At 33.2% G+C, this 20,308-nt stretch overlaps 1 protein-coding gene across 1 annotated transcript; it reads left to right on the top strand.

The window, feature by feature from the left end:
- The first annotated feature begins 18,975 nt into the window (after positions 1–18,975).
- On the top strand, positions 18,976–19,803 carry LOC117178604. Its single transcript, XM_033370028.1, has one exon. The coding sequence runs from the start codon at positions 18,976–18,978 to the stop codon at positions 19,801–19,803; it is 828 nt and encodes a 275-aa protein (XP_033225919.1).
- The last annotated feature ends 505 nt before the right edge of the window (positions 19,804–20,308 follow it).

Genomic DNA, 20,308 nt, shown 5'->3' with positions numbered 1-20,308 from the left:
TCGGGAGTCGAGCGAATTTTGAGAAAGCGAAAACTGTCAGTGAGAAAGTTGTGAAGGAAGGTTCAAGAAAGTTTTCTGTAAAGTCTTAGCTTAATTGAAATAGTACTTAAGAAACTGTTGATGTTTTAATTTTTTGGCGCAATGGATTTTCTCCCGCGTAGACTAAGGCCCGGCCGGTAATCCGCTACTCCAGCATTAGGCACAAGTATGCACAAGTATTTCTTTTTCTCTTATGAAAATATTTTTAATGTTGCCATTTCTAGGGTTCTTTCTTTACCTAAAATGAAATATATCAGTGTAGTTAAGTCTGTGTCGATCAACAGAGCACATCGTTAAAATATAATCTGATCTATAAAAGTTGTTCGATACATGGAAAATATCGTGAAAAACAAATAAAAATATATTTATATGTATCGCAGTGATGATAATGATGATTTTATTAAATAGATACGTTTTATTGTGCATGGAAAAATGTGAATCATGGAGGAAAATGATTATTTGACAAATATTCTATTTTTGGTGCAACTATTTTTGAAAGCGTTGTTTACAAAATTGTAAAAATAAAATAAAACAGTGCGATTTTATAAAATATTGTTATAAATTCTTTAAAAAAACGCTTCGAAAAACCTAAATTTGTAGCAACCTAAATAGTATTTTCAAAATTTATATTTTCCGTAAACAAACTAAATTCTTGTCTGTGACATTAGAAACATTTTGGTAAAATAAAAATCGTTTGGAGAAACAAGGAAAATTGAATTTTATAAATTGGAATACATTATTTCTTGGAAAAATTTGTTTAATTATTTTTTAATGTCGAGAGTTGTTACATGATTATTATCTTTAGCACCAAAATATCAATTTATACATTAAAAACCACTTTTTATACTTATTAAACAATTATTTTTATATTTACTGTGTTTTTAATAACAAAAACTCGGCTGGCTGTGAGACACACTTGTACCTAACGTTGGAGTAGCGGATTACCGGCCGGGCCGTAGTCTACGCGGGAGAAAATTCATTGCGCCAGCAAATTAAAACATCAACAGTTTGCTAAGTACTATTCCAATTGAGCTAAAACTTTTCAGGAAACTTCTTTGAAACTTCCTGAACAACTTTCTCACTGACAGTTTTCGGTTGCTCAAAATTCGCTCGACTCCCGAAACGTTGGAAGTCGTTAATGCACGAATTATGAAACGTCTCAGGAAAAAATTATTAACAATTTTTAATAAAATTTTTGAACTTTCGCTAACGTCATCCATCGCAGAACATGATAATGCACATTTCTGATAAGTTTTTTCACAAAATATTAAAAACTTCCTATTTCGTTGCGAGTCGAAGTGAAAAATTCAAAATATTTTAATTGGAAATAAACAGTTTTTCGTAAATAATTCGAAAAATAGAAAAGCTACAACTTTTTTCTGATGAGAAAAAGATGCGGCATTACATTTTTATTGTAGATACATATCTTAAGACTTAAAATTCGAGACTTTATTTTCAAGTGCTCAGGGGCCTCCACACTCCAGCAAAATAATTCTATATCTCCTTTTTGCATCCGGAGCTTCAATTGTAGACGAAGTCAATTAGAAATTATGAACGAAAAATTGCTATATAATATTAACAAAAATTCTTCAGTTTTTAAGATGCACAAGCTCAACTCATATGAAGTTATAAAGAATAATAAGCAAGAAGGTGTTAAAATACTTTAGATTTAGGGATGTCAAATATTAATTCAAAGTCTGCACCACAAGTTTTCTAGTTGGCCACGCAATATTGCTATTTTAGGATAAAATTAGAACATAATTATTTAAACTATTCATGATAATGAATAAGAATGTTAATTATACATCTCGTTTTAGACATACCGAGATTTTAGAATGGTTAAAAATCGATTTAGAAACGTGGATTTCAAATTACAATAAATACATAGAAGATATATTAGGCGCTAAAGTCAAAATCAAATTAATCGCGATAATAGTAATTTTCCCCATAATTTAAAATATTTTTACCTTCAATACATATGTTTTAAAAAGACTTTTGATTTTTTTAAATGTGGGTCGAATGTCGAATCACACCTCAGGTAGCAGCTACTACTGTTTAAAATGCATATCCGTCACAAATAAATTTCTTGATCTCTTTGTTTTATACTATTTTCGCGTGCGGCTCGCTTCGCTTGCAAGTTTAAGCAGTGGCGGACTGACCGTAGGTTGTGCTGTAAATGTTCTTAATATTAAACAAGAGAAAGCAGAAGGAATTTACCTATCATGGTACTCCGTATACATATTGTACTCAATAAGGTAATTAATCATTAACACATAACGTCGTACATGAATTCCAAATTATACGTTCAAAGCAAATGAAAGTTTTGTGAGAATTAATTTGTTTGTCGTTCCAGAATTCGTAACTATGCAAAAAATTATTGTATTCACGGAGAAAAAAGGGAGGTCTGCTTGGCCATATAAATGTGCAGACAGATCATATTGCAGGGTCGACTATAGGACAGCTCTTGAATATGGCTAAAGCAACTATCTCTAGAAGATAAAAACGAGAGGTCCAAATCGACAATCCCAGAGAGACGACCCGATTGTTTCAGACCGTCGTCTCGGTCATTTCAAGCTGGCTGACCCGATCATTGTGACGGGCCGGTTTGGAAATCTCAGATGGTTGATCTGATTTTCTCAGACATTCGACTCCATCAACTGCATGTAGGATCACTAGGGCATTGACCCTGCCCCTGCTATCTGTCTTTGCAGGAATCACAACAGTTGATGTCAGAACTGAAAAATAATGATTTAGTTTCAAATTAATGAGTACAATTCAAGTTTATCCTAAATCGACTAATGCTATAAGTAACAGTGATTACTTCAATAATTATAATCTATTTCAAACTTACATTAACCTCAAAAAGATTTTAATGAAATGTATTGAATCTCACATTACTAATAGAAAATATTAACGTTACAATTTCTTATTTAAAACAGGTACTTACAAAATAAGATATTTCCAATGAATCCTCAATAAAAACACTTCACTTCACAATGAAATAGTTGGTAAAAACCTTCTTTTTTAACTGATATCACTATGCTGTCTACGATTTCTTTATGCTAATTGGAGCCAATTAGCGATACCCTTTAAATTTTCACGCCCATGATTGACGCGCAAAAATCAAGCAATGGACCATACGCAATGGCTTATCTAATCCTTCTTGGATGGTCGAAATGAGTGAAAATAATATGTGCGTATTGAACATTCCGAAAAGGATACCTTAGTTATCCCTGATAGTGAGTGTAATGCTTTTATAAAAATCAGACTGGCGATAAAATACGAGTCTTTTTAACCATGTCGAAAAAATTTGAAAGGACCGTTCGACCATGCAGACAGACTTGCTGGCTCTCTAAATTTTGACCATATAACTTTGACCATCCATTTTTCTCCGTGTTCTCTTGTATATTACAGAATTTTTCCATTATATAAAGCGTCAGAAATGTATTGATTATCTGCGTTCATCAAACTATAAATAGTTCACAATTACTCCATAAAACTTTAAAAGTTGCAACATATTATTGTGTAAACGAAAGGATTTAAGGTCCATTTTAACGTTTGGTATTGAAAACGAGAAATAGTGAGAGATGGTTACAAAGGATAAAATATCAGTAGTGTTACTCTAATTTCGAAGTAAAAGGTTCAATAGAAAAAAATCTGGAAGTTGAATATAATTTATAATTCCATCTAATTGATTATTTAACTAGCAGGAATAGGAGTCTGAGAAAATTGGAAATCACGTTAAACAATCTAAAATTAGACATATTAAAGTGTGAACATTTTCTAAGTTTTACTACTTTAAAAGCTTGCACTAAAATAACAAAAATGGGTGGATTGCGGTGTGTTACTCCTGAATCTAAATATCAGGTTATGATAGCTTCTCCAAAAAATTTAATTTCTTTTATGTGCCAGAAGATAAAGAAAATGTTAGCGTCCGACGAAAAGCCATCTTAAGAGAAAATGTTGTTGTAAAACCCGAATGCGGCATGCGCGAGACATTTTTTTGACACAAGATATTTTGTGGGAGTCATGGACATAGGAAACAAGGGACTAGGCATGCCATTGTGGGGGTGATGCAATGAGGGGGGAGATCCGCCACCTATTGATGACCCGCGACAAACATGGCAGCGCATACATGTTTATATTTTCATGCACAATTTGTCGGCAAAAATGCTCGTGCGCATAATTAAATGGCATATCGTAAGATGGCGACTCTCCCCACTCATAGAATTCTCCCCCCTCCCGTAGATTCAACCCCGCTCGCCCAAGTTAGGATGGCATGCCTAGTCCCGTGTTTCCTATGTCCATGGTGGGAGCGAAACACGATTTCAGAGGATGGAGTCACTGTTCTGGAAGTTCCAATAATTGACTGTTGTTTAATTTAATAGTCCTAATATTAGTGTTGTTTATATAATAATCGGCAATTCATGTTTTAATATTTTTGTTTGAATTGTTTGTGAGATATTAAATAATACCTTTACATATAATTATCTTCATTTCAAACAAAAAAATTACGCAGAAATATAAAAATTGCAATAAGTACAGTGTGCATATTTGAATGAAAAATATGAAACATTTAATCTTTATCTAAAACGATATTCTTATTTTTAAACATTCGTTCGTTGAATTGTAAAAAAAAAATAAGAAAAACTATAAATTTGAATAAAAATTATAGAAGATTTTATCTTAAACTAAAACTATATCTTTATATTTTAAAATTATTTTGTATAAATATTAAAAATTAAATAAAGTCTAAGTATTTTAATAACAGGGTGGCCAATAAAATTTACATGTAAAAAATTGAAGGTACTAACACTTTTCAATTTAACAATTTTTAATGAAATGCAGATAAATTACAAAATTTAGAATTTTTAACTTTTAGACATTAATGAATTAAATGAATGAAAATTAAAGAATCAATTAATTTTAAATTTTCTATATTATATAATTTAAAACAATTTTAAGGTAGAAACGTTAAAAATTGAAAAATTAAATTAAAAAAAAAAGAATACTTCTTAAAGTATAAGTTAAATTATTTTCATTTTTGAAATTGAGTCGAATTTTTCCTACAATTTTTAGAAAATCTTGCAAATGCAAAAAAAAATTTCTTAAAATCTTTCAGATTCTTTCTTAACAATTTTAGAAATCTTATTAAATTATTTTGAATATTCTCTTTTAAAAAATTTCTAAAATGCAAAATTATTTTAAATTTTTATAAGAATCTTAAGAAAATGTTTTTACTCTTGTAAATCCTTTGACAATTCTTAAAAAGCTTCTATTTTTTTTTAATCGGCAAAATATACATTTTGTTTTAAATTAAATCATTTCAAGTTCAAAATTAATTCTGGTACTTCTCAAAACTTCTAAATGCCTCTTAAAATTACTCAAATTTTGTGTACAAATAATAAGTGTCCAATTCTTATATATACGATAAAATTTAACAAAGTGACTTACAAAGAAAACATTTTTTAAATAGAACAATGAAAACTGTAACGTTAAAAGTTTAAAAGCTCTCCGAAATTCTAGAGATTCAAAACTTTCTATGTAAAACAATTCAGTTTCAATTTTTTTACTTTTAAATATTTGGTGAAATATTTCTAACTATCCAAAAATTATTCTTTTTCTCAATTAAACAAATTTTAAATTGAATAGATAAAAATATAATATTTTGGACTGAAACAATATTTGATAAAAAATGCATTATTATGAAGTTATTTATAAATTGAAAATAAATTATAAATTTTAAATGAGAAGCTTACATTTTTTAAATGACTAAGACTTTCGAATTGAAAACGTTTAATTTTTAACGTTAAAATCTGGAAATTCCTAAATTTTGAACGGAGTTCGAATCGTTTTTTTTTTTTTAAATAAATTATTGTTCCCTTTTAATACTTAAAGCACAGATTTATTTTTAAAATTATTTAATTAAATATGCAAGTATTCAAGACTACATATTAAAATTCTTTAAATTAAAATTTAAAATTTAAAATAGAAAATGTTTAAAGTAGAAGATTGTTGGATTTCGCATTATAAACTGAGTGATGTCATAATTGAAAAGGATTCAAATTCAATTGGTTATTTAAAAAACTGTTGAAATCAAACTTGGAGAGAAGCTTTTTTTTTATAAATTTGTAAAACTCCCGGTCAAAGAAAAAATGCACTGTCATTTCCCGGTTTTCAGATTTCCCGGGCCAGCGGCTACCATGAATAATGAATATGAAAAAATATCTGGCGTGGAAATAAAAAAAAAATTATATAAAAACTGTATTTTATAAAACTCTTGTGTAGAAATATGAAAAACCAATAAAACAATGTAATTTAATAAATAATATTGAACCTTTTATATTAAATTGAAACTATAATTTTATTTTTAAAAATTCTTTCGTGTAAATATAAAAAATTTAATAAAAACTTTATGTATTTTTATGAGAAATATGGAACATTTTATCTTAAAGTGAAACGATATCTTTATTTTTTAATGCTTTCATAAAAAGATTTAAAAAACTATACCTTTTTCATTTATTTATTTAAATTTAAGTTTTTTAAGTTAATTAATCTTTCAATCAATTGATTAATTCGTTTATTCCAACAAATCATCTGTTATTGTATTAGGGCTACTCTGGCTAATGAATTACTAATTTATACCAACATCTGACATTGTTAATTCTTATTATTATTTATAAAATAAATTTGTTATTTCAACATGCTTTTCTCAAACTTATTTTTTACAAAACTACTTTATATAAATTTGATAGACGTATTTGGAATTCAATAATAAAACAGAGTATAATTATAAGTTTAATTTTGTTTCTTGAGTTGAAAAATACTTTAAATTCAGTTACTCCATGTTACGATTGAAACCAATCACAAGTTCCCGCAGCTAGAAAAGAATATTTTAACGATTTTTTTTCACTTACTATTACTCTTATATTTGACAAGATATGGAGATTTAATTATGCTACACTTAAAACCCATTGTCATTACGAATAATATAAATTAAATTAATTTCGAACTAATTTTGCCTATTCCTGCCATGCAAAAACAGGCTGGAAGGACTCTCAGCGCCATCTGCGCCGCACGCTTCACTTAGCCCACTGGCGAACTAAAGCTAACGTACAGTCGTTGCAGGGGACTGCGCTAAACATATGTAAAACGTGGATTTACGCGCAGCGGCGTGAATTTAGTATAGAAATGTCTAAAATTGTACAAAAGTGTAAAATTCTCAACAGAACTAAAATTTAATATGTCACGTTAAATAAAACAACGGAATGTGGAAAATTTCTCCAAAATATCAACCTAACCTCGAATACTTAAATCATTAAGATCATATTAAGAATATATTTATAATTTCGCAAGCTTATATGAGTAGAATAGGACCACTATGGGGAATTTTGAGGGGGGTAGGGGGAGGAGCCTACACTATGGGGAATTTGGAGTGGGGGAGAAGGAGGGGTCTGTACTATGGGGAATTTGGAGTGGGGGAAATCAACGTTGCTAATTTTCAAAATTATATTATTTTTTAAAAATTGAGATCATTTTTTCAAAAATGTTTCTAACTTAACTTTTTAAAAGAAATTTTAATAAATAGTTAAAGATAAAAGGACAGGTGATTTAGTTAAAACGTAATTATCCTGGTTACATCTGTTTTTATGTTATTTTTACTAAACAATTACATGTATGTTCTTAATTCTAGCAATATAAATATATGTACTAACAGAAAATGTAATTACTCTGTTATCAAGCATTTTACTGGTGCTGCAACATAGGATGCATACATACTAGTTATTTCCAAAAACACTAAATGAAAGTATAAATCAACAAATGATTTTGGCAATTGTTGTTTAATTTGCTCGCTGAAATATTCTAAATTTAACAGCAATAATCTGGCGAATAAGCATTTCACTAGGAGATTAAACGCTCTCTGTCAAAATGTACATATGTGTCTCATCTATTAGAAAATTTAAAGACTTTTCGATATCAGCAACATGCCTTTGCACTCTTCGTAAACATTCATTGACACAATCAACAATCTGCTTCAGTCCATCAAAAGTAGTTTTCTGAATCACTATAGGCGGTCTGTATTCCTTAGTCCTTTTTTTCCACTCTCCCCCGTGGTGGGTTCCTCTTTATCTCCAGGAATGTTAAAGACGATCGCCTTGCAGCCATTGGAAGTGGTGAAAACAATGCTGAATTTACCCAATTTCGCAGGTTTCGTGTGACCGTAACACGTCTCGAAGAAGTCTGATATATAGTCCATGTTATTTAACAAGCATATCCAAGATGCCGAGTCAAGAGAAATGCCCTTCAAAGTCGAGTTGACCAGTTTTATGACTGGTTCGAGATTCCCACTCGGCTGCAACTCAAGTCCCGTGAAAAGCTGCTTTGTGCAGGAGTTATTCAGAGAGTAGAGTGAAGCCATTAGTAAGTGATTGGCAGGCTTGCGTGCGACGTCGCCAACAGGTACTCCAGGTAAACAGTGTTTCAAGGCAGACCGTGCACCTGCTGTGTCCATTGAAACTGTATATGAATCCATGACTGCAGCGGCGTGGATATCGGTAGTAGCAGCGTTGGGTGTTTTGTTGTCAGACATAGTATCCTGTATGGTCTGAGGATTGAAACTAGACTGAGTGCTGAGTGGAGCTCCCACCCGCTTTTGTACATCCTTGGACCTTTATTTCTCCCCACCATATGTGACGATGACTCATACAGGATAAACCGGTTTCTCCCACTCACCGAAAGAATCATCGTGGAAATTTTTTTAAAAATTGTCGCAAATGTCGTAAAAAGAATAGAGTGCACTTTGAAGTTTATTTATTCCGGGAAAACCTATAAATTTTGAAAACGTTTCTAAATTCTTTGTAAAGTACCTGATTTCGCTCTTCATAAGCGAAAAGGGTCAGTTTAACTGTCACCGATAGGGTAAATTTATGTAATTTTTAAGGGAAAAGTATATTTGAAAATGTAATAAATAACACAGCCACACAAAAAATATTGTGCGGATCTGGTAACAAGACACACGTACTCCTACTGATTTTGGGGCGCTGAATTGAAATTCGGTATCAAAAATCACCAATCACATCATGGTTGAGCCATAAGCTCGAAAAATGACGAAAAGTCATGCACTGAGGCAAATAAATTTCAAAATAATGCCAGTGACGCAAATTTTCACTTCAAAAACATGTCGTCAACTTTGAGGGATCAATCCTCGCCTGATATCAACTTATTTAACATAACTTTACCCAACAGAACCTGACCTCACCTAACCTGATTTAACAGAAATTTATTGAACTACACGTAAAGCTCTGGAAGCATATTTTCCCAGTAGCAAATGTGTGCTACATCGAATGGGTCAACTCGAGCCTAACCTAGAAATAAATCTAACCTAGCCGTACCTAACCTAACCTAACCTCACGAAACACAATTAAACTGATTGTGTTTGCGTTACCGTTTGAATCAGCTTGGGCTTAACCTGCAAAGAGTCAAACCTATCCTAACCTAAAAAAACCTGACCTCACCTAATCTAACTTAATTTCACGTAAGAGAATTAAATTCATTGTGTTGTCCCGTTGTGTTTGCGGTACCGTTTCATTCAGCTTCGGCTAAACCTACATAGAGGTTTAACCTAGCCTAACCTAACAAAATCTGACCCAACCTAACCTAGCCGAATGAAATTCAACCACACGTGTAGCTATGTGAGCGTACGGTTCTCAGTCTTAAATCTGTACTATATTTAATAGGTTAACTCGATTTTAACCTACAAATGAATCCAACTTAACAGAACCTAACGAAATTTTGCTTAACGCAACATAACTTAACTTAAGTGTTCCCGTTGTAACACAATAAAATTCATTTCATTGTAGTACAGGTGGTTAAAAATTTAGACGCAAATTACTCATTTGAAGAAACTTAGAACTACAAGTAGAATTGACCCCATTTCATTTAACCTGACAATGTTTGTATCAATTAAAATGTAGAACTGTAACTTAAACATGCAAATGAATAAGAGTCTTATTCCAAATTTTTTTCTCTCTGCTTTTCTTAAACTTAAGGGATATATTTATACTATCTTTCGTGTTTACATTTTATCTTGCTTTTTATCGTAATTAAATTGATTTATAGACCTACTTCAGTCTATTTTCTGCCTGCTATAATGTGTCCTTTTTTCTTCGAAGGAACAATGCAAAGGGTTACGCTTACGTTTAAGACCATCATTCGTTTCCCTTTTCAAAATCCAGCAAAAATCAGCCATCATGACTTCGTCCCATCTACCCTGATATCGTTGTTCCATCACTTTTATGTCTTGATGAAAACGTTCCCCTTGTACTTCGCTGAAATCACCAACATTTTCTGGAAACTTATCCAGATGGGAATCTAGAAAGTGAAGTTTTAAATTCATCAAGCAGTCTAACTTTTTGTAGTTTCTTATCATTTTCGCAACAATATTCTCGTAGTCTGGACTTTTTTTGTTACCGAGGAAATTTGCGTTTACTGCTTTACAACTTTCCCAAGCGTCTATTTCAATTTTCGTCATGTGGCTCACGAAATTAGTATCTGTTGTCAATACTCGAATCTGTGGTCCATCAAAGACTCCTTCTTTCAATTTAGCGTCTGAAACATTAGGAAATTTGAGGGATGTGTACATATAGCATTGTCCATCTTTGTCTAACGCCTTGACAAATTGCTTCATGAGTCCAAGCTTTATGTGGAGGGGTGGTAGTAAAATTTTTTCTGGATCAACGAGGCTTTGGTTGATGATATTATGAGAACCAGGTTCGAATGAATCTCTTAAAGGCCAATGTTTTTTGCTGTAATGATTGGCTCGATCTCTGCTATTCCACAGGCATATAAAGCATGGCTCTCTCGTGAGAGAGAGCCTAATATCATTGTTATGATTTTGAGATCACCACATATTTGCCATTTGTGATTCGTGTAATTAACTTTTTCAAGAAGCATTTTAACATTGTTATATTCTTCTTTGATGACCGTTGAGTGAGCTATAGGGATAGGAACGTAAGTATTCGTGTTATGCAGTAAAACAGTCTTAATGCTGTGTTTTGACGAATCAATGAAAAGTCGCCATTCTTCGTCTCTGTACACATTTTTCTTCAAGTGGTTCATTAGTCCGTTAACGTCAGTGCAGTACACTAAAAACGTCTCTTCGTCTTTAACGAAAAACTGTCTGAATTCTTTGTTCCTGTCGCAATAGAATGAAACTTTTGTCTTTGGCTCTAGAAGATTTCTTCTTTTTAGAAATAAGTCTGGCGTGCATTTTTATTGATTTTAATTGCTCTTGTGACTGTGCACACATTAATGTACGAAATGTTATTTTTATTTTTGGCGTTGAACCCTTTGACGAAATTCATGCAAAAGTAGTAGTCCTTCGCAATAACGGTTTTTTCCATGTGGTTGATGTAGAGTACTTGCGGTACTTTTCGTTGTTCGAATTTTCTAGACAATACAACATAAGTCTGCAGGAATTGCAAATGACGTGAGGAACCCATTTTGATTCTTGGTGCAGCAATTTACGGTCAAAACACTTTTCGTAAAGACATTTCACTTCCTCGTCGATTGATTTTCGCAAACTGTTCCCTTCATATTTACTGCAAATGTAACAGAATGAATCTTAGCTATTCTTGCAGGCATGCGATTGAGAAATGCTCGCGGTTTTTTTCCTTGTAGCATGAGACACTACACCAACCAAGTGATCCATTGATGAAGAGCTACAGTTGCATGATGACGACGTCAGAGAGCCCGCTTTCCCAACCTGACCAGACGCCGATACTGAGGCTTTTCCCTGCATCGTAATACACTTTTTACCTGTGTCTGCCATGACGGCATGCACGCCGTTCACCCAGGGACTCAGCCAATGTGGATCCATTACCCACCGTCACCACGTGGAGGTGCCCCGGTTACAGCAACAGGCGAATAATGCTAGCAACAAGCGGTTACGAAACTCCAGACATTTACTGCTATTAATGTCAAAATATGATAGTACGCAAGAACAGGGTTGCCAGCGTAATCGATTAGGTTAGGTCAGGTTTTGTTAGGTTAGGATAGGTTAAACCTCTATGTAGGTTAAGCCGAAGCTGAATGATACGGTACCGGAAACACAACGGGACAACACAATCAGTTTAATTGTGTTTCGTGAGGTTAGGTTAGGTTAGGTTCGGCTAGGTTAGATTTATTTCTAGGTTAGGCTCGAGTTGACCCATTCGATGTAGCGCACATTTGTTACTGGGAAAATATGCTTACAGAGCTTTACGTGTAGTTCAATAAATTTCTGTTAATTCAGGTTAGGTGAGGTCAGGTTTTGTTGGGTAAAGTTACGTTAAATAAGTTGATATCAGACAAGGGTTGATCCTTCACAGTTGTCGACATGTTTTTGAAGTGAAAATTTGCATCACTGGCATTATTTTGAAATTTATTTGCCTCAGTGCATGATTTTTCGTCATTTTTTGAGGTTATGGCATAAATTAGTCATAAATTAGAAAATCGAAGAACTTGCTGGTAAAGTATAGTACCCGTAACTAATATTTAAAAGTTTCAGAAGTTCATACTTTAAAATGAGATTTATAGCTAAGAACACGTGTACTGGAAGGAAAACCTTTTTTCCAAGGAATCTTGCGTGTCAATCGGATTACACCATAACCATTTTTTTTGCGTAGAGCCTTGTAAGATGTCAGGTTTTACGATGTCAATTTCTACTTTTGTCCAGTGAAACATTAATCGTAACTCTTTTTCTATATCGTGTCTGCAATACCCTCCAAAACCAATGACATGTATTACTAAGCGTAACGAATATTTAAAAGATTTCCGATTTCACATAGTTCTGTAAAATATTGACGTAATCTTTTTTTCCTACAACAAGGTTTGAGTTTAAAAGGTACCGGGAATTTTTTATACTTGGTCGTAAATTTGTTTCTTTGTCTAGATGCAGAATAACCCAATGGATTGTGAAGTGGAAATCAGCGTGTCCTTATAAAAACTTGGCGACGAATCACTTTGAAGCCCATCACGGTAATCAACTGTCGAAGTTGCAATTAGGTGTACCTGTCGTTTCGGTAAATCTTTAGGATTTTGACAGGTTTTTTCACAATTTCCTGGAAATTCTACCCATGTTAAGGAGGGTCTGGAGTTTTCTAGAAGAATGGGGGTGGGTAATGGGGTAGGGATGTATTTTCGTCTTCTATAAATACTGGTGATCGTCACGTAGATGGTCAGTTTTGTTTCATGATGTCACACTCGAAGGAACTCCGCACCGTGCTGGAACTTGTGTCGGAAAACTTAGAAAAACGCGAGTTATTAAAAATATTAAAATATATATTAAAAAAATGCAGTACTAGTAAAGTGTCCAAGTGTGCATTGTTTATGGAGAATAGGGATTCTCTGCGCATAACGCAGAGGTGTCTTAGAAAAAAATTTATGCAGGCAAATGCGAGAATTCTTGCAAAAATAAATGGTAAGAATTTATTCATATAAAAAAATATTTTGGTCAAAGTGAAGTGCAGTGTATTTTTTTATTTGCATGTGTAATTGTTTTGTGTTGTACAGCCTGAAATTATAACAGGGCTAATCGCATCGATGAATACGATACATTCTTATCTGATGATTCCATAGACGGGAGTGATCACGTCCTAGCATCTTCATCATCGGAATCCAGTGAATCAGATGTCGATTCAGAGGCGAGTACTGTGGAAATTGAAGAGCAGAGTAAAGCCACTAACGGGAAATATTCACCTGATTTAAGTAGCAGACATGACGGTGAGGCCGATGTGATGGATGACCATAATAATGATGACAAGAACGAAAATGAGAACGTGATAGATGATTACGATGGGGATGGTTGTCAGATGACTAGAGATGAACATATGAGGGAAGATCATCTGGATGTGAATGGTAAGTTTGATAAGGTTTACAATCTTTTCTTAAATGTTACATTCATTCCTTAGTTTATTATTATTATTGTTGTTATTATTAAAAAACAAATTTCAGTTTAGCGATTTTTAAAAAAGTTTTAAAATCACTAGAATTGGTTGTTATATTTTTTAAAATATGTTTTTCACCTATTTAAATTAAAGCAGACTAAAAATAGATATATAATTACGAAAGGAAAACTATTTTCACATAAGGCTGAATATTTTTTCGAAGTTTAAAAAGTATTGGAAATAATGGCTGGTCATTTTGTCGCCTATTGCTGAAAACTGGAACTAGATTGAATAGGTACAGTTTGTAAGATGTATTTTAATTTTTGGTATAAAAGTGTTTTTACGATTTTTTTGTAAAGTCTGAAACAATGATTAAATCCAAGAAACAAATATTCATAAAAAAAGCGTTTTAGATAGAATTTCCATCTTATACAGTGAAAACACACATTTTTCAACAACAGAAAAATGTAATTTTCGATGCATTGTGAGCTTGAATAATCTTTAATTAATATATGTAGTGACAAATTTTTGGCAGTTTATGCAGAAAATATAATTAATAAGTGATTGAAAGTGAAATACGAATTCCAACCTAACTTTTATATAATCTTTTTAAATAGCAAATATTTCATGCATAAATTAATAATAATTCACTTTGAGGTCATTTTTTCTTCAAAATAAGTTCATTTAAGTTCAATATCTATTTAAAAAATCACAGTAAATAACACAATAATTTTTTTATTCAGAAAAATATTTCTATTGATAATGTGTTTTTCACTGTATAAGATGTAAATTCTGTCTAAAAGCCTTTTATTATGATCAAGACTCATTTTTAGTATCCAATAAATACTTTAAATTAAAAAAAAATGTCTAAAACACTTTTATGTGGAAATTCAATTTCATCTTTGAAATCTAACCTATTCTTTCTGGTTCGAACTTTTTCACTAGTAAACGTATCGCAGTTTAGCCTCTCACAATACTGTTTGAATTTTTGCAGGAAGGGGGAAATCCGTTTGGTTAGAAACTTTTGCTGGAGTTCCTCAGTTCTTTTAAAACATTTTTTCTAATAAAAACAATGACGTATTCAATCGAATTCTTAAATGCACTCAAATGTACAGAATTTTATACAGTATTTAGAAAACATATTATTTGAAATTCATCCAGCAAACTCATTCATTTTTTAACTTTAATTTTAATATAATTAAATGTCTAAAGTCTATTTTCTGTTTTTTATTGAGAATAATGGTTAATGCAATGTCACTTTTTTCATGATCAGAATTGTATTTTATTATTTTGTTTATTATTTTGTTCGAAAAAATTCTATGTAAAATATATCATTTGACTGAAATAAACTTTAAAAATATAATCTGGATATCCATGGATGAATTAAAAATATTTATTTTACGGAGCACTGTTTTTTATTATTAAAAACATGGTTTTGCTTTAGTTTGTTCCCACTTTGTCACGCGTTTTGTGCGTCTATGAACCAAACTGAATGCTCTCATGACGATACGATGCATGAGCTGGAGGGAACCTGGGTTTTGGATTAGTTGAAAAAAGTCATGGAGTTAAATTATAGAGTAACCCATATTTCAGAGATATGGAAATATTAGGTTACGCAATACGATACGAAAACACGTACAGGTTGGCTATTCGCGGACTATATAAACACCTTTTTAAAAATTAAACAGGAGGCTAGTAGCTGGCTGACCGAGTGCGTTGACGTAGAGTCAAAACAAAATTATCTTCGTGAGCATGATGAAATTGAGGGGATAGAGTTAGATCCTGAACAGATAAAAAAACCCTGGTTTGCGTTCCGTTGTAAAACTTTGTCTCAAATCTTTTTAGGGTAAATTCGGACAAAGAGAGAATTTACCGCAAACGGAGGTTCTTGAGGAGCATAAACGGTTGATGGAGTTGCTTACTAGTCCAGATTTGGAACTCCATGACATTGTCCCTGTAAATGATGATGTTTTATATGCCTCTTGGTCTTATAGAGAGGAAGCTAGTGTAGCGTCACCTTAAATACAAATGTAGTAATAGCTGCTTACATCACTGCTCAAGCTAGGCTAAAACTGTTTGAGTACCTCTATCAACTAGATCGACGTGTGTTGTACTACGATACAGACTCATGCATTTACTTTTGTATTTGGTGGCCCTAAATTTTACGCGTACAACGTAACATCCCCAGATGGAAAATCTCACCAAGTTTGTAAAATTAAGGGGATAACTCTAAATTACAAAAAAAAAATCACAACCTTTCAGTTTTGAAAGCGTTCGAGATATGGTAGTTAGCAATGCTCCTCCAATTTCATTCTCATTCAGAGCAATTCGCCGAACGAAATTTCACGATGTGGTAACAAGGACGGAGAAAAAAATATGTAAACCGGTGAGTAGTAAATCGTTATATCGAAGAGGGTAAAAATAAATAAAATTCAGAGTAGTTTGACTTGATTAGTTTGTTTGTTTTTCTGTAGAATATTACCTTTAAAACTATGTATAAAATCTCTCTCTTCTTCTCTGTCTCTACCTGCATGTGTAATGAGAAGATGGGTTCATGATTTAAGCTGGAAGAACTTGTATGTATATTTGAATGTATATTTGAAGTTGTTAAAACATAAAACTGTATAATTAACACTTTTTCATATTTCAGTTAACTGGGATGTGTATAGGCAACCTATTTGCCACGTAGCTGTTTGGCCTGTCGCCACTATACGTCCTTCAACACGAGTTACATGCATTCCACCATGTCCTGCGGCAATACCAATTGCACAGGCTCTGATGCGTAAAATAAATATTATTCTTTTATAAATTGTTTTTTATTTTTAAAAAATATCCAAGTATTTACATTTTTTTGCTGTTTAACCCTTAGAATCTGTAAATCACATGACATTTCTTAAATCAAAAACATAAATTAAAAATTAGTTTCAACAGGAATAAAATAAATGATTTATAATGAAAGTAGCAGCAGTAGCATTAGGAGTGAACTTTATTTAATATCAACGTCAGAGATCAAACCAAAGGTAAGTATGTATTTTAAACTTTATTCAAAAAGACTCTCCCCGGAAGCGCGGGCGGGCTGGCTGGCGGGCGCGGACCGCGGACGCTGTAAATGAGCTTATAGCAGAGCCCCCAGCATCGCGACGGCCAGGGTTATAAGCTCATTCTCTGGCCGAATCAACCAGACCTATTAGCTTAGCAACCAGACCTATTAGTCTATAATTGATGGTCCAACGGGTTGTGGTGAAACAGTTTAAGTGAAAAAATTTCTTCAAAATATTAATTTAATGTGTGATGTTGTATTTTCTCGCGTAATTTTATATTATTCAGAATGGCAGTCATCCTATAAAGAGTACGGGAAGGAAATTGAATTTCGTGAAGGTTTACCACAAGCATCAGACTATAACAATGATCCTCGAGCCAAACTTGTAATTATAGACGATCTTATGCGCGAATCGTCAAATAACACAGTCGTCGATCTTTTTACCAAGGGAAGTCATCACAAAAATATTAGTGTGATCTTTATATCACAAAATATTTTTCACCAGGGACATGGTCAACGCGATATTTCTTCAAACGCTAATTATATTGTAGTATTTAAAAACCCAAGGGACCGAACGCAAATTGAACATCTCGCTAGGCAGGTACAGCCTGAAAAACACTTTTTCCCCAGGAAGCTTATTATGACGCAACATCTAGCCCCCGCGGGTACCTCCTTATGGATTTAAAACAATCTACTCCTGAAAAATGTAGATTTAGAGCTTGTATATTTCCATCAGATTCATATCAATACGTTTACGTACCAGCAAGGGGTATAAAAGCAGGCTCATCAAGCACTCTAGTACCAGTTGTACGTCTGCCATGATAACGCATGCACGAAAATCCATCGGAAAGAAGACTGCTAAAAAGTTACACGCTCTCTATCATCTGGATACAGATCAGCGACGCTCTGTTTTAAAAAAAGCTAACCCACAACTTGTTAAAAGCATCTGTGAATGTGCATTGAATATTTTACATGGAAAAGTTTCTCTAAAACAAACCGACAAGCAAAAATTGAGAAAACACAGATATGCATTAAGAAAACTAGTATCACCTGGCGGCTCGTAGAACAGTAAAAAACGCTTTATTGTACAAAAAGGAGAGGGGTTTTTACCACTTTTACTAGCATCAGTCCTTGGCTCCCTCTTTTCCAACATGTTTTCATATTCGTAATTATTTGTCAAATTTACTCAAATGGAACATGCTAGGAAAATGGTACTTGTATCAAGTGATAGTGTCGACCAAATTAAGCTCCAGTCGAACCCACAACAAGAACAATTATTCACCAATTTCGTTACCACAAAAACACTTAGTGATGCCATTTCCAGACTCGACAATGAGATGAGTAAAATTTTATACTCTCCATTATACACTGATGAACATGAAAAGTGGAAATTATATCAGCAAGTTTTACAAAGATTTTTGTTCTTTACCGATGAAGCGAAAAATTTAATTGGAAAGAAGAAGGAGATAAAGGATGCTTTTTTAGACAAATTAAACAGTGCTCAAAATGAAATGACAAGTCCGCATGAAGACGACGATGTTTTAACTCTTCCCATCTCAGATATTATTGCTTTTGTGCCAAAAACTTATAGGGAGAAGAGTGAATATTTGATTGAAAGATTACAAGCACCAAAGGTTAAAAATAGAATAAAATGGGATAAACAGGGTGTTGTATTTATCGACAGAGAACGTGTCGAGAAATCAAATATTTCAGATTTAGTGAACGATGCTATTAGGTATAGGAAATCAGTTTTTGTGCCAGGAAGACGTCAGTTTGCAAAGTTTCTTCAAGGAATTAAGACACCCAAAAAAATTTTGAGCAATCGTGAGTACTGGAGATTAAAATCACATGCATCTGTAGCAAGGTTGTAAAACAACTCGCGTAAGAGTTCTACGCCCAAGAAATGACGATGATGGTACTATTAAAAGTAATACAAAACGACGCACCTGACTGAATTTTAATTTTTGAAAAATGAAACATTTGGAAGACATATATTATGACCCTTCGCATGAGGCTTCTTACGCGGGTGTAGAAAAGATTGCCAAGTCTACACGGGGAAATATTCCACGTAATCAACTAATTGACTGCTTAAAGAGTCAAGATGCATACAATCTCCATCAACCTATTGGACGTAAATTTTCTAGACAGCATTACAGTGTGTGTAATATTGATGACGTTTGGGAAATTGACCTAGCAGACTTGAGATCTTTACAAAGCTACAATGATGATTTTTCCTATCTACTGGTTGTCATTGACGTTTTGAGCAAATTTGTCTGTGTTGAAACACTTCAAAGTAAAACTGCATCTGAGGTTAAAGAAGCATTTGAACGAATTCTTCATAGAACCGGTGGTAGAATACCAGTCTACCTGCAGAGTGACAAAGAAAGAGAATTTATTGGTAAAGTTTTTCAAAAATTCTTGTCAGATCTTGTAATACAGTTTCGTGTTACACGAGACCCTAGTATAAAGGCTGCCATTGCTGAACGTTTCAATCGTACAATTAAGGAGCGTATGTGGCGGTACTTTACACGCCGTAATACTCATCGATACATTGGTGTTCTCCAACTAATGGTACATGCATACAATAGTGCTCGTCATTCAAGCATACGTATGGCGCCATCTACAGTAAATCTCCAAAATGCTGCTGTAGCTTGTGTAGAAAACGACGAATTCATTGTTGAAAAGGTGATTCAAACAAAGGGCCACGGAGCTAAGAAACAGCTTCTTGTAAAGTGGGTTGGGTACCCTGACAAATTCAACTCGTGGATACAAGCTACAGAGCTAAACACTCTACAATGAATGATGAGAACCAGTTTTATCTCATTTTTCCAAGTGATAGTAGTATAAAGTATTTTTTACAGAGTACAATCACCCACTTTGTCACTCAATGTCCACATGAAATTAGACTTCATGGTCGCTGGGTGGTGGGACTCACAGAGATTCAGTTTCCATGATCATTTCTACATGTGAGAGGTGAATCCAGCATGGAAAATCGTATTTCAATTGTACTAAAATCCATCGTAGAGAAAATAGGTCTCATTGAAAAATCTACAATTGAAAGTGTTCGAGTAAACGAGTCTGGTAGTGTCGATTTAGCCATATCGGAAAATTCTGACAAACCACGCGAGAATGTCATTTCAGCTGATAAAGGTTTTAAACTGGAACTGTTTAAAGGAAAGTGGAAACGCCTTATTACATCATTCTTTCCACCGGGAGTTTACGCAATATAACGCTGGAGAAGATATGTAAAGATGATTGTAAGATTACGGGTCGTCACTTTCTTCTAATCAGTGAGAAGATATCT

Source organism: Belonocnema kinseyi, chromosome 8 (genome assembly GCF_010883055.1).
Source record: "Belonocnema kinseyi isolate 2016_QV_RU_SX_M_011 chromosome 8, B_treatae_v1, whole genome shotgun sequence".
Taxonomy (NCBI): domain Eukaryota; kingdom Metazoa; phylum Arthropoda; class Insecta; order Hymenoptera; family Cynipidae; genus Belonocnema; species Belonocnema kinseyi.
This window is presented reverse-complemented; position numbering and strand designations above follow the sequence as displayed.

Coding starts and splice junctions, on each gene's coding strand:
- LOC117178604 (XM_033370028.1), top strand. CDS start 18,976: ATGAAACATTTGGAAGACATATATTATGACCCTTCGCATGAGGCTTCT.